At 35.7% G+C, this 14,407-nt stretch overlaps 3 protein-coding genes across 3 annotated transcripts; all 3 read left to right on the top strand.

The window, feature by feature from the left end:
- Positions 1 to 1,545: 1,545 nt before the first annotated feature.
- Positions 1,546 to 6,482, top strand: GS2 (glutamine synthetase 2). The gene is made up of 14 exons (XM_086232232.1): positions 1,546 to 1,704; positions 3,083 to 3,352; positions 3,622 to 3,661; positions 3,736 to 3,839; positions 3,926 to 3,974; positions 4,128 to 4,234; positions 4,464 to 4,551; positions 4,682 to 4,810; positions 4,913 to 4,987; positions 5,240 to 5,293; positions 5,376 to 5,413; positions 5,506 to 5,665; positions 5,774 to 5,834; positions 6,099 to 6,482. The coding sequence occupies exons 2-14, from the start codon at positions 3,099 to 3,101 to the stop codon at positions 6,236 to 6,238; spliced, it is 1,299 nt and encodes a 432-aa protein (XP_086088358.1). The 5' UTR covers positions 1,546 to 1,704; positions 3,083 to 3,098; the 3' UTR covers positions 6,239 to 6,482.
- A 664-nt stretch (positions 6,483 to 7,146) lies between these two features.
- On the top strand, positions 7,147 to 8,968 carry LOC147294192 (AWPM-19-like family protein). The gene is made up of 4 exons (XM_086234100.1): positions 7,147 to 7,886; positions 8,098 to 8,317; positions 8,422 to 8,467; positions 8,674 to 8,968. Exons 1-4 carry the CDS (start codon positions 7,760 to 7,762, stop codon positions 8,791 to 8,793), a joined length of 513 nt encoding a protein of 170 aa, XP_086090226.1. The 5' UTR covers positions 7,147 to 7,759; the 3' UTR covers positions 8,794 to 8,968.
- Positions 8,969 to 9,386: 418 nt separating this feature from the next.
- On the top strand, positions 9,387 to 13,902 carry ABCI12 (cobalt ion transmembrane transporter). Its single transcript, XM_086233105.1, has 8 exons — positions 9,387 to 9,870; positions 10,850 to 10,966; positions 11,114 to 11,350; positions 11,650 to 11,814; positions 11,954 to 12,029; positions 12,945 to 13,009; positions 13,212 to 13,387; positions 13,489 to 13,902. Exons 1-7 carry the CDS (start codon positions 9,529 to 9,531, stop codon positions 13,362 to 13,364), a joined length of 1,155 nt encoding a protein of 384 aa, XP_086089231.1. The 5' UTR covers positions 9,387 to 9,528; the 3' UTR covers positions 13,365 to 13,387; positions 13,489 to 13,902.
- The last annotated feature ends 505 nt before the right edge of the window (positions 13,903 to 14,407 follow it).

Genomic DNA, 14,407 nt, shown 5'->3' on the forward strand with positions numbered 1-14,407 from the left:
ATGCCATGCCATTGATGAAGTACATTTGACTCTGAAATGTCTGTAGAGTGAATGAGCCCTCATTAGCTCAGCTTGAAATATTGATTGTTTTGGGATTTTGCTCACCCTGAGCCACAGTATTTGAGCATCATTGAACTTTCTAAACCTTTTAGTAGTTGGACTGAATCCAATTGCTGAAAGTCAAATCCATTTTAAAATGTTAAATTTGAATCAATTGTATAATGCATACTATATGATTCTCTACTTATTTTTGTGTGTTGATTTTATCTCTATGCATGTCTAAAACGACGTCATTTTATGTTTAAGAGTTAAACATAAAATGTTTAATTAGGATTTAGTAATTAAAATCTATATCAAATGATATTTATACAAAAGTATAAAACAATATGATCTTAGATGTAAGCATAATATCAACACCGAAAAGATTAGTAATTAAGTAAAGAATCTGAATCCCTAATGTCTAAAATAGGAAGGCCAAGAGCTGGCTGGCCATAGAGGCCAACTATGGTCTTGATGGGCTGACTGACCAGGAACAGGCTGACCATGGAGCCTAAAGCATCTCAATCATTTTAGTTAAAATATTAGGAATTAAGATGCTCAAAAATGTTCTATACTACTCTTAATTACTCTTTTAGTGCTTAAGATAAGATGCACTCTGAAGTGATAGCATTGCTGGAGAGTGAGAGACTTCTCTCCGCAGAAAACTAGAGCATGTGATATACTCAACGCAGCCAAAAGATTGTAGATCATGCATTTGAAGGGCATGTGAAATGTGCATCTCTCTGCATATAAGACACAATGCATGCCTTATGGTGGTCCCAAAAGGGCGCAATATTAAGAAATGTCCCTTTCTCCACCAAGCATTCGCTGGATAATTGGAAGAGGGAAGAAAAGAGGGCTTGCTTGACATCATGCATCATGCTTAACTTAATTTGGTTTCCATGCAATGAAATATATATAAAATACGACTTCACCTTCTATATCATCCAACAAACAAAAAAATTGGAGTTTTGAGTGGTATCTAGTACACGTTATTACATTAGTCACCCAATTTTATATAATATTTTCGAATGATCTTCTTCAAATTATCACTTGAGTTAGAATTTTTAAACAATGTCTACTACTAGCTATTGGTTCGGAAATATTTCTCTTTTTCAATTCAAATATGTCATTCTCAAATAAAAATAGTTCATAGACAATAATAAGTTAATGATGATGACAAAACTAAGACACGGTAGATTAGTAGGAGGTTAGGAGCAAAAGTAAAAGCAATCCAAAAGCAACATTCTGCTTGATCCTTGCCTTTTTTTGTTATGGAGCATATTATATGTAACACAACCTTAATTAGCATTAAAACCATATTATATTCACTTCCCTTGTACGGTTCATAACTTCATAGGGAGAAAGAACTTGACCCCAAAAAAATAGGGAGAAAGAATTAAAAAATTTAGGAACCTTATCTTTGATACTACTAATCCAAGCTTCTCTTGGAGCCTCTTAAGGGACCAAAAACTATTTTCCTCCACTCATCCATATACCCCTATCTACTAAGGAAAAGCCAACAAATCTTTTGCCCATCAACCACCATTTTATATAAAGCCTCACACCAAAATACCCATCTACTCTTTCTCACACTCTAACCAGCTCCAGCTGCGGAACCCAGTTTCAGCCTTCCTGTTCCAGCCATTTTGCAGCAGTCTTAAGGTAAGTTTCTTGTGCCAACTCCATCCATACTTCCATAGCATCTTTGCTTGTATGAGGGAACAATGGAGAACCAGAGTGTAGTAAACTTTGAATGGGTGATGGGTTAGTCAAACATTCAGTAAAAATTAACAATGCCTGACACTATTGGTCATATTCTGCTTGAATCTGACAGACTGGTGCAGAAAAGTTTGACACATGGTAGATTGTTAGTATATTTTTCTTTCTCTGTTTGTGCTTGGTGTTTCTCCTATAGCCCTTAATCTTTCTCTTAAAAAATGCCAAGTGGTTAATTTGGTGGTAACTGATAATAACTTGGTTTCTATTTTGGTGATATGTAATTAGATTATCTTCCTTCTTTTCTGAATTTGTTTATTTGGATTCAATCATTCAATCATTCATTTCAGACTTTTCAGTATTAGAAAAGAAAAAAAGAGAGTTGGGGTCTTATTGTCATTTAGCACAAGTGCCCCGTAGTGGATTATTCCCGAGAAGACATAGTCCACATGACATGATCCGAGAGTTTGGACAATATAATCCGAAATGACATTTATGGCCATCCAATTATTAGCTATAATGTCAACTGTGAGTGTGAGTCTGTCACTTTATTTCTCTCTCCCAATAATTCTATTTCCTTCCCACTTGTAAACAACGCAAAAGTTGACTTCTCTTTGCTTTGCCATTTTTTGTTACATTTGATAGCCAAAAGGCACAAAACATGCTGTTCCATGTCTCATTGAAATCAAGAGGGTATGAATGTATGATAGTATAAGAATACACTCCCTCTCACATGATGTCACAAAACAATGCAGAAATATGTATTTACTAAATCATGATCCATTCAACCAAAAGAGAGAACAAAATAATAAGTTACCATGCGATGCCCACAAAGATGTTAGTCATGACAAAATAATTGGCTGGTGAGGATGAGAAGCCATGTATAAACAAGTGCATAAATAGAGTTTTGAATAGCAAGAATAGAAGAATTTACAATTGTCTATAATTAGAACAAATTGATCATGTTACATAATGGAAGGACTGGTGTGTAAGAGGCAGGGTTTGAACCAAACCAATTGCTTGCTTTAAAAATCTAGGAAATGAAATTTGTCCTGTATGAAAATGCATGCCAAGTATAATATAAAGCAAATGTCATCTTTAACTGCAGATATAGTAAAAGTTTGAGTGGGTAACAATATCCTTACATTACATGAAAGCTTATCATTTAATTTTTATTGCAGAACCAAATGATAACTTCACGTTTTCTTGGTTTTACCTATTTAAATCGAACTTCCCAATTTCAATACTGGAGTCTCTGTAGATCTTGAGGATAAAAACTAATAACTACTAAGAAGTCTTTGATCATGGTTATACTATTTTTCAGTGAGGAGTAGGCCAAAATGGCACAGATTTTGGCACCCACTTCACAGTGGCAGATGACAATTACTAAGAGCTCAACCACTTCTAGTCCTATGACCACAAAGATGTGGAGTTCTCTGCTTTTGAAACAGAACAAGAGAGGATCGCTTAAGAGCTCTGCTAAATTCAGAGTGCTTGCCGTCAAGTCAGAAGGGAGTACCATAAACAGGCTAGAGGGTCTACTAAATTTGGACCTTACTCCATACACTGACAAGATTATTGCCGAGTACATTTGGTAAATTTATCTTCTCTGCTAACATATGATATTCATAGTGCATGCTAGCACTTGTAAACTAACAACAACTGAGAGCAATTATGATTGAAATCTCAACTTTTTTTTTTCATAATGGAGTAAAATAGAATTCCAATTTGAAAGTTAGCTCACTTAGGCAGTCATTTTATTAAAACTTTGATATCATGGTGGGTCAGGAGTGACACTCTTACCCTTAATTTCCTGTGAGTTCACCTCCAAAAACATTTTTTGATGCTGTCATTTTGAAACAGGGTTGGAGGTTCAGGGATTGATCTGCGTAGCAAGTCAAGGGTACGATAAATGTTAATATACTTTTGATCTTGAAGTTTGATGATTCTCATGCATAATTTTGTTTACATTTTCAGACAATATCAAAGCCTGTTGAGCATCCGTCTGAGCTTCCCAAGTGGAATTATGATGGATCAAGTACCGGACAAGCACCCGGTGAAGACAGTGAAGTAATCTTATAGTAAGATCTTCAAAAAAAGATTATATTTTTGTTGTTGTATCACTTCATTATAACACCATGAACTTGATATAACTTCTATTTCCCAGCCCTCAAGCGATATTCAAGGACCCTTTTCGTGGTGGCAACAATATATTGGTAGGCATCATACAAGTACTAAATTATAAAACTGTTACAATATAATCAGAAAATTGAATATATAAATACATAGCTTACACTTTACAACGTTCGGTGAAATAAAGTGCATGTACTATAGAACTTAATTGACACCATCCTATGTGTGTTATAAAGGTAATTTGTGATACATACACACCAGCAGGGGAGCCTATCCCAACAAACAAACGCCACAGGGCTGCTGAGATTTTTAGTAACAAGAAGGTTATAGATGAAGTTCCATGGTAATTTCTCCTTCCATAATTTAGTCTTAGGTTCCAAGGCCTCTGTGTGTGTGTGTGCGGGTATGTTTGGTGGGTGATTTGAACTGGAATTATCCTTTTCATCGTTTGTGCCAATATTTAGTAAATAGTAATTAATAATAGTCATATTAATGTATTATTATGCATTAAATGATCTGCGATTTACATATTAGGATTCAGAAGATCTACTAATCTTGACTATTCTGCTCAGGTATGGGATAGAGCAAGAGTACACATTACTTCAAACCAATGTGAAATGGCCTTTAGGCTGGCCAGTTGGAGGTTACCCTGGTCCTCAGGTTGTAAATCTGTTTGCAATTATCTGTCAGTTCTAAATAGTTTCATTTCCAGTAATTGATAGATTGTCTGATATAATCATTCAACATGATGAATATGTGCTGGCTAATAATACATTTATATTTCTCTTAGGGTCCCTATTACTGTGCTGCTGGTGCAGACAAGTCATTTGGCCGTGACATATCAGATGCTCATTACAAGGCTTGTCTATATGCTGGAATTAACATCAGTGGCACCAATGGGGAGGTTATGCCAGGCCAGGTTTACCCTCTTGTCCATATCTATCTTGTCCTGCTTCTGAATTCAAGTATTGTAGTTACCTTGCTTCATCTGTCAGTAATAACTATTGGCATTATCATGCAGTGGGAGTATCAAGTGGGTCCTAGTGTGGGAATTGAAGCTGGAGATCACATCTGGATTTCAAGATACATTCTTGAGGTAACTCATCCCGATCTATTCTTGGGCATGTAAAAGTCACTTCAATGAAGAAAGACAACAATGCCAGGAATGATCTCCACCAGATTCTGTCTGGTGCCTGCAAATGCATATCTTGTAATTCCCACTGGAATGCCTTTTACTTGTCCTTAAACTTGGTGGCAGTTTTGCAACTGAATGGTATCATTCAACTGGTGTTCGTGTGTCGGTGTGTTCTATAATTTACTCAAATATTGTTTTTTCCCTACCTGACAGAGAATCACTGAACAAGCTGGTGTTGTTCTTACACTTGATCCAAAACCAATAGAGGTAATGTAGCTTTTACCATATAACAAATCTTTCAGAAAATATGTGTAGATGAATGAACCTATCTCCTATTTTTCATTTACAGGGTGACTGGAATGGTGCAGGATGCCACACCAATTACAGGTATTTTAGATTTTAGACTATAATCTTTGATGTATTATTGGAAAGTATCCTATAACAGTTAGGAAACCATTGAATAATCATTGCTTTCACAGTACAAAGAGCATGAGGGAAGAAGGAGGCTTTGCAGTTATTAAGAAGGCAATTTTGAATCTGTCGCTTCGCCACAAAGAGCATATTAGTGCCTATGGAGAAGGAAACGAGAGAAGGTTGACAGGAAAGCATGAAACAGCCAGCATTGAACAATTTTCTTGGGTATGCCCTTAAAAATTGCTAGCCGTTTGTATTGAATTTTAAATTAAAGAGCAAGAACATTTACCGGTCTTAACTTGTTAATAAATACTCTTTAACTTAAACATGTAGGGAGTGGCAAACCGTGGCTGCTCAATCCGTGTTGGCCGTGAAACTGAGAAGCAAGGAAAAGGTACCACTTTCAGCAATCTTATCTTAAACATTTTTCAAAGAGTTCTGAGTAAATGTTAAATACATTTAAAGTTTCTGAAGTCTATTGTTCGTATGCTTCCAAGACGAGCAATAGGCTGTTGTTGCACTAAACTTATGGTTGGAAGTTACAGCCTATTCTAGTATTCTCAGGCTAATATTATTGGCAGCATTTTATTTCCAATATGTCATTTTATTCACAATCTGCATTACTGAATCTTTTGGTGTTCTTTTATTCTTGTCTTAGGTTATCTGGAGGATAGGCGTCCAGCTTCAAACATGGACCCTTACATTGTGACCGCGCTGCTGGCAGAAACTACATTGTTGTGGGAGCCAACACTTGAGGCTGAAGTTCTTGCTGCTCAAAAGCTTGCATTGAAAGTCTGAAATCAATTCGTTTGAAATAATCCACCAGCGTTTAAAGTGCTGTCAACTGGGATCAAACAGCCAAAGTGTTGTGAAGCTTTTCCCCTCCCCTTTTAAATCCTTTTGAGAAGATCCTTTGTAAATAAAGGTCTAACGTGAGTTGTCATTCATGCTCAACTTTGTAGAATGGTTTCTCGTATTCAAGAAAACCTGTAGATCAGATAGTCTCAAATCTCAATGAATTTATTTGACAGTTTACTGGATATTTTACTTGGTATGTGGCATGTGAGCTATGTTAATGTTGAGGGCCCGTTCCACCATATTTACATTATATGGGCATTTTCTTTCCAAGCACTTGGTAGGGTGTTTTTGGTCTCTAGGCGCGTGTACGTGAATAGATTGGACTTTAACTTAATTTTTTATTTGGTTGGATTTCCAAACCTTTGATTTTTTGTTATTGGGAGTAATTTATACTTTTTTTTTTTGTTTAATTGTGTTTTTACCACCCAAAGTTTACATTGATTCCCACTTTACCACCCATAACTTTATTTGTCCCACTTTACCACCCAAAGTTTACATTGATTCTAACTTTACCACCCAGAAATTTATTTGTCCCACTTTACTACCCAAAGTTTACATTGATTCCTACTTTACCACCCAAAACTATTTTTCGTGTCCCAGTTAACCTTTTTCTGTCTATTCTGTCACTCTAGATTCAGGGGGTAAAGTAGGAATCAATGTAAACTTTGGGTGGTAAAGTGGGAATCAATGTAAACTTTGGGTGGTAAAGTGGGACAGATAAAGTTCTGGGTGGTAAAGTGATAATCAATGTAAACTTTGGGTGGTAAAGTGGGACAAATAAAATTCTGGGTGATAAAATGGGAAACACCCCAAACTTTAGGTGGTAAAAACACAATTAAGCCTTTTTTTTTCCTGATAATATGTTTTTATGACCATTTAACTTCGATCTATTATCTTTATATTCAAGAAGACAAGGGAGAAATGGAGAAACATATTTGGATCATTTGTCCTGTTTATTGTTTGGTACGGTGATAGCAATTTTGGGCAGTGAGAGTACCCTCTAGGCCTGTATACTAATAATACTCATTTCTTTTGCCAGCAGAAAAGCATTAAAAACAGAAAAGGGAAACTTTATTCTTTCATTTTGTGTGCTTAGCAGGGAAACTTTATTCCAGTAAAGTGCTGCCGTGCAGAACTGACAATAAGCAAAGAAGCCATGCATATTTGTAGGAAGATCTATAAACTACTTCTCTAAATTAACCAGAAAATCAAGAAGGATTCTTTGCTCTTATATGGGGCAATCCCAATGATGGAAAGGAATGCAAGCTGTTTCTTTGAATTAAAGGCATTCATTTTAATAAACTATATGGCTGCAGGACCAATACCCTTGTTAATATTGTTTCTTCTTTAGGGAAGGAACAACTCCTTGGTTTTATATAGTTCTCTCCTGCCCTCTAGGAGGGTGACAGTAACAAGTTTTCCTCTTCTTAATTATCTCCAATTCTCCAAACTTCAAAGGCCATGGCTTCTGGAGGGTCAAAATCAGCAGCATCCATTCTCTTAATTGTTAATCTTATTCTGTATTTCATTGTCATTGTGATAGCTTCATGGGCTGTCAACCATGGAATCCAAAGGTCTCGTGAAGCAGGTATAGTTTTCTTTGGTACATTAGATGAGATCGAACTCATGAGCTATCTTAATCTTAACCATTTAGATAAGCCTGAGGGGCTTTAAAAGAGGTAATTTAGACAGACAGAGACTAAATATATAGCCAGTCATGCATAGTCGACAGACATTGTTATTGTATGGTTTCAAATACAATTTTTGGTAACAAATATGACTTTATTGATCATGTACAGCATCTGTTTTATCAATTCCGTTGCGCATATTTCCAATATTCTTCCCAATTGGGAATATGGCGACCGGTTTCTTCCTGATTTTCTCCCTCATTGCCGGCGTTGTTGGCATTGCCACCTCACTTACTGGACTCCACAACGTTTTTCAATGGGATGGCCCCAACGTACACACTGCAGCTGCCTCTTCTCTTGTAGCTTGGTCCCTCACTCTTCTTGCCATGGGGTGAATGAACATTTCTGCTCTTTATTGTCTTCATTTTGTTTGAAACATTGGTTTGGCTCAGACCCCAATTCATATAGTTTCTTCTCCACTGTTCCTTGTTTCAGATTGGCTTGTAAAGAGATTGAACTTGGTTGGATAGATGCCAACTTGGTAAGCTGCTGCTCATATTTATAGTTTTTTTTTCAAAAAAAAAAAAAAAACAATGAAATTCTTGTATACGATGAATTATACAACGTCCTTCTTATAGTTGTATAATGAATTAGTGATCATCTTTCAGTAATTGTGAGAAGTTCGTTGTATACAATGTTATATGATTGTTGAGTAACTAATAATGTTGTTATTGTATTACTACACAGCGTACTTTGGAGATCATAACAATAATTGTGAGTGCAACACAGCTATTTTCTACTTGTGCCATCCATGCTGGGGTTGAAGAAGCTATTGCAGCAGAAATGGACAGGAGGGGAAGAGTTTAATCCCTATGTTGATCCACACTGCTTGATTGATTTATAAATATACATGACCACATACAGAATTGTATCTGAGTGTTTCTATTCTTACATTTTTTTTACTGCTGCTTTTGTGCGAGAGTTTTAAGGTTTTATGGAAAGTGTGATACTTAATTTCAACGCATGAAATCGAAATTTGAGTAATGCCAAATAGACCTCGTTCTTCTACAATATTGTGTATCACATCATTAGTATAATTGAAATTCATCAATTACAATAATGTGAATAATTTTATTCTTGAAAAAGCTATCATCGTCCTAAGCTTAGTGCACTGCACGCAAGGTTTTCGTAAGATCAATGTTCCATAAACATTGCCTCTTACAAAGCCTGTTAGGTAACCCTAAACGAACTTAGATGATCTTATCTTGATCATTTAAGAACCAGAAATTAATGGAAGTTAATAAAAAAACAATGTTAAGAATTTCAAATTTATATCGGCCAAACATTGTTTCCAACAAAATTTGAGCAGGACAAAGTGTCGGTTTTTTTTTTTTGGTGAAATATGGTACTATTATTTTGTTTGTATAACTAACCTGATAATTGGGCCCAACTTATCTTACTAAAATTGCAGTGGTTCCTTTCTTCATGAGTTGATCTGAAGCTGAAATATATAGTTAGATTGATTCCCGCCACTTTGAAAGATAGCAAACTTCACGAACTGTACAAACTACAAAGACATCCAAACCCATCAACTCTTCTCCCATGAACTTCACGCACCGTGCCATCGCAACGGTCGCATTCCCCTGTTTCCCACTAAACCCTACTCCCAAAACTGTAATTGCCCCAAAGAAGTTCACTCACCTGCGTTCCCTGAACAAAACCCTTATACGACAAGTAAACCCAAAATTAAGCTTCCAAATTAGAGCTTCAGCAACGGCTAGTGATGGTAGCCAAACCCCGTGGTGGCTGAACGTGTTGCCAACCAAAGCTTTCGGAGCAGAAAAATTTCTTCGGCTGATTTCAGGTGCGACCGCTAGCCCCATTGGCCAGTACGTGTCGGAACCCACCACGTTTCTTCATTCTCTGGACCCCAGAATCAAATTGGTACGCTTAATTTTGATGGGTGTTTGTTGGTTTTTGATAATATTTGGTGGGCTTGTTCTAATTTGGTTTCCGGGGTTTTGACGGCTTAACCCCTGGTTTTGGTAACTTTAGCTGAACTGGTTTATGGGTATTGATGGAATTGGAAAATAAATTTTGGAGTTTGGATTTTGGATTTTGGGTATGTCAGTTTGTTTTTCATTTCATTGAGTTTCTATTCTTATGAGTTTGATCTGTATATGTTGCGGAGCAATTTGATAGATTGGTCAACAGGTTCTTTCTTCTTTTTGTTTTGATTTTTAACTTTCAATATGTATAGAAAAATAAAAAATTTCACGCTTTAGGTGGGATCTAAGAAATCGTTCAACTCTGCTAATTGGGTGCAGCTGTAGGTCTTCTTAGTTGTAATTGTTTTAGAACAGGAATTTTAAATAAAATAAGGCAAAGTTGTTCTTTCCTTGTCTTCATTTTCTGGTGGACAAGGAGAGAGTTAAGGAACATTTAATGGTTTCTTTAGGCATAGTGAAAGAAATTGCTATGACAGTCTCTGAAATTTGAGATGACAGAGTTGAGCTATATGCACCTCAGGTCACCAAGTTGCAATTTTTTTGTTAAACATGGTGGCTCTCAAACCTCGATGATATTACTATTTAAATTATAAAGTGACTAATATTGGAAAGGTAAAACATCATATAAAATAGCAACTTTCAGTCAAACCAAAATTTTGAAATATGATATGTCACATAATTAGGATATGAAAGTGGAGGCTGTTTGCTTTGTGAACATAGACTTAAACAATCCACTGGCAATGATATCATTCTGCATCCTGGAGGTTTGTTCTTTCTCAAATGTCTATTTGTGAATGACATCTAATTGTTGGTAAATTTGCATGATAAGCGATAAATGGGAACGTAAACATATTTAATTCTTTAGATTCTGTTGTATTTAAAAAACTTGATATTTAGACATCTTGATCATGCAGGTTTGGCTTTTGGCTCTAGTTGTTTTACCAGCAAGGTCACATATAATACTACGATTTGGTTTAGTAATATACTTGGCCATTTTGTCAATATGGATTCTGCCAAGACAAACATGGATGGTAAGTAACTAAGTACCATCTATTGAGTCAGGAGCTGGTTCTAATTTGATCAATATTTTGATAATCTTTTGATGCATCCAGTAGTTTTTTTTCTCTCTTTTTGCTAGATAATCAATGTACTAATGCAGCAAAGTTTCTTGGATACAGGACCAACTGGGAAGAGTGTCTTTGATTTCTGGAATTTTATTCATTACGCTGGGGCTGGGTTCAGATGGTGCACCGCCCCTTGTTCAGTTGAGAACCCCACCTCCAGCAATGATGGGATTATCAAATGTTCCTGCATCTCTGGGAGGTTACTCATATTTAATTATGAAGCTAGGGCCATTACATTTTACCAGGAAAGGCTTGTCTGTAGCAAGCACTGCTGCTTGTTTGACCTTTACTGTAAGTTACTTCTATCTTTTCTTGGTACACCTTTTGCCTTCCATTTAATAAGAACATCTTTGGATGCCCATTGTTAAAATCACATTATGAGCTTGTCTATGTAGCATATGGAGGTCCAAATTAAATTTGAGAATGGAGTGGTGTAACTCAAAAGAAGAGTGGCATGTTTATATTTCTTTTATTCATGCAATTCATAACTTGAAAATATGTTTACTAGACTACATGTCTACATTAAGTGATTTGAATACAAAAAATGCTTTTGATTAATCTAAGAACTAGGGCTCATATTTTTGTGAAAGGTCTTCCAAAGTGCAAGCCTCTGCCTGACAACCACAACCCCTGAAGAACTTGCATTTGCCTTGCGGTGGTTTATGCTCCCTTTGACAAATCTTGGTGTTCCAGTGGCTGAAATTATTCTTACCCTCTTGCTTTCATTGAGGTTCATCAGTCTAGTGTTCGATGAGGTACGTGGATTGGTCAATAAGACTTGTGTTAAGTTATTTCAAATTTTCTTTTAGAAAAAGATCGAATCTTTAAAACTTCTAAAGTCTACTCAAAAATTATATCTACCCTCTTTTGAATATACTCATAATGTGTTGGTAGGTCCGTAACGTTGCATTGGGGATTGTATCTCGTAAGATAAACTGGGAACAGTTGACAATGGTGGAGACAATCGATGGTAAGAATATATTGCATTCATATATGAAGGTTTTTATTATTTTTTTAATAATTGTTTTTCTCTCCCTTGTCCATAAAAATCAAACCTGAGTTGTTGGGTCCTCAAAGCAGTAATAGTTGTATGCTGGCTAAATCTTATCATAAGATAAGGTTCTTATGCTATTCAAATGGTACATGTGCTTTTGGCCCCTCTTTGTTTATGGATATTGTCAAGCAAATTCTGGCATATATGAAATTTCATTTTAGCTTGAGTTTGTCAATCTGACTCTTTCGTATCTTATGAACTATTGTGCTATTGTCCTATTGTCCTATGTTGAAGATGTTTCATTGGTATTAAAACTGGTACTGGTAGTTCTGGTATTTTTAGTGTGTGCATGTATACACATACATATACTATTTGAAGTCTTATTCTTGTCAGAAATAACTTCAGGGTTACACCTCAGAAAGTTCAAATGAATTCTTTACCTCTGTCGGTTAACAGTCATGTGTAGTGGGATTCTGAGTTTTAGCGTTCTATCTTCTCCACCCCATAATGCCAATTCCAAATTATTGACTAGATATAGGTTGTCCCTCCCTCCCCACCAAATTCTTAACTTCATGTTGAGGTCTCTTGCGACTGTGACTGAATGTTTTTAATATTATTGGCTGTATACAGCCAGCCAGTTTTCTTCCTTTACACTGGTCATTACATGCTTCAATATATCTCATGGGTTGAAAAATTCAGAGTTAATTACTTCTGGTCTCTAACATGGAGAACTACTTCATATTCTAAAGCACTAGCGTAAGTATCAGCTCAGGTGATGAGGGACAAATTGATATTAAAACTTTAGCTATATGAATACTGTCTTATCAACTTTTTCTTGGATAAATTTCTCATTAAATTCTGTTTATTTTTGATTTGGTTCTTATTTTACAGTTTTCTTTGCCTACTTTCGTCGGGTCTTCAAAAATATTTTTAGCCATGCAGAGCAGATTTCACAGGTCTGTGCATCAATTTAACTTGCAAATGCTTCTCTCTGCCCAATTGATATATTGTTATATAATATGTCTGTTGTATATATAATGACAAGGGACAAATTTAGTGGCTTTGAAAGTGTTTTACTTACTAAATAAAAAGGAAAAAAAAAAAAAAAAAACAGTGATTCCCGTTTTTAATGTTTTACCAACTCAATGGCTCTTGCAGGCAATGATTGTCAGAGGTTTTAGAGGCAACTGCAACACTCATAAAATTTACTTGTTATCGGATCCATCCATTGGGATAGCAGATATTGTTTCCTTGTTATGCCTGGTTGGTGTGATAAGTGCTGCTGTCTTGTCTGACTACTATCTTATCTGATATGCGGTGCTACTCTTGCCTTGGTAATCCTCCTTTTCTTTCTCCCCCTATTTGTATGTCATACTTTTGAATGAGAATTTTTGCCTTGCACTTATGTCTCTGACCTGATCAATTTGATCGACAGGGGGAAAAGATTGTTGATAATATGGCACCATATATGGCCTGTATGAGCCATCTGTTAATTCTAGAGGAACTGGTATGATAAGGCTATCGATTTTGTCATTTGATGGAAGATAATTCATCAGCAGTTCCGACAGAGAAGCGATGAAGGTGCTTCCTGGTTCCTAACGAATATATGCCCATTTAAGAATGAATGCATTGTGCAGGTCACTGAAAAGATCACAGATATTTCGTAGCTGTTTTCGATCTTGCATTCAGGCTATGCCGGCTAAACCGAAACAATCATCGAAGTGACATTGTGTTGGATAGTTGAAGCAAGGATTGTTGTCAGAGAAAAATTTAGTTTTCAGTGGCTATAAAAATTTGGTTAGGACTTAGGAGTAGTACATATATATATAGTCAAAGTTCTATTGGATTAGCTACCAACTTTGGATGCATTGTCTGGATGGTATTTCTGACGGCATATTAAATTTGTTCAAAATGCATCCAAAATTCGAGAATTCAACTCATTCAAGTCAATCTGAAACAAAAATTGCACATTCTAATTTCTAATTACGTAATAAATCATGTGAGGATCGAAAATAAAAAATAAAAACTTGAAAAGCAAACAAATTAGGGTTTTTTTTTTTAAAGTCCATTTTTTAAAATTCACTATTCATCCGGCCCAAGCGCTACAGTAAAATACTGTAGCGGCCCACTTTTTAAAAAACCGGTGCTACAGTAACAGCGCTACAGTGTTTTTAAAATGCCATTTTTCCCCCTCTTTTTTTTTTTTTTTTTTTTTTCTTTTCAGTACCAATTGGTACATAAACTACCTAAAAAAACCAAATAATAATTTATGTATTTTCATGTCATAAAACATCTTAAATAATAACTAATATAAAATACAAAAAATCAAGATGAAGCATCCATAATCTTTTACG

The sequence above is a fragment of the Dryas octopetala genome, chromosome 2 (assembly GCF_963921425.1).
Source record: "Dryas octopetala chromosome 2, drDryOcto1.1, whole genome shotgun sequence".
Lineage (NCBI taxonomy): Eukaryota > Viridiplantae > Streptophyta > Magnoliopsida > Rosales > Rosaceae > Dryas > Dryas octopetala.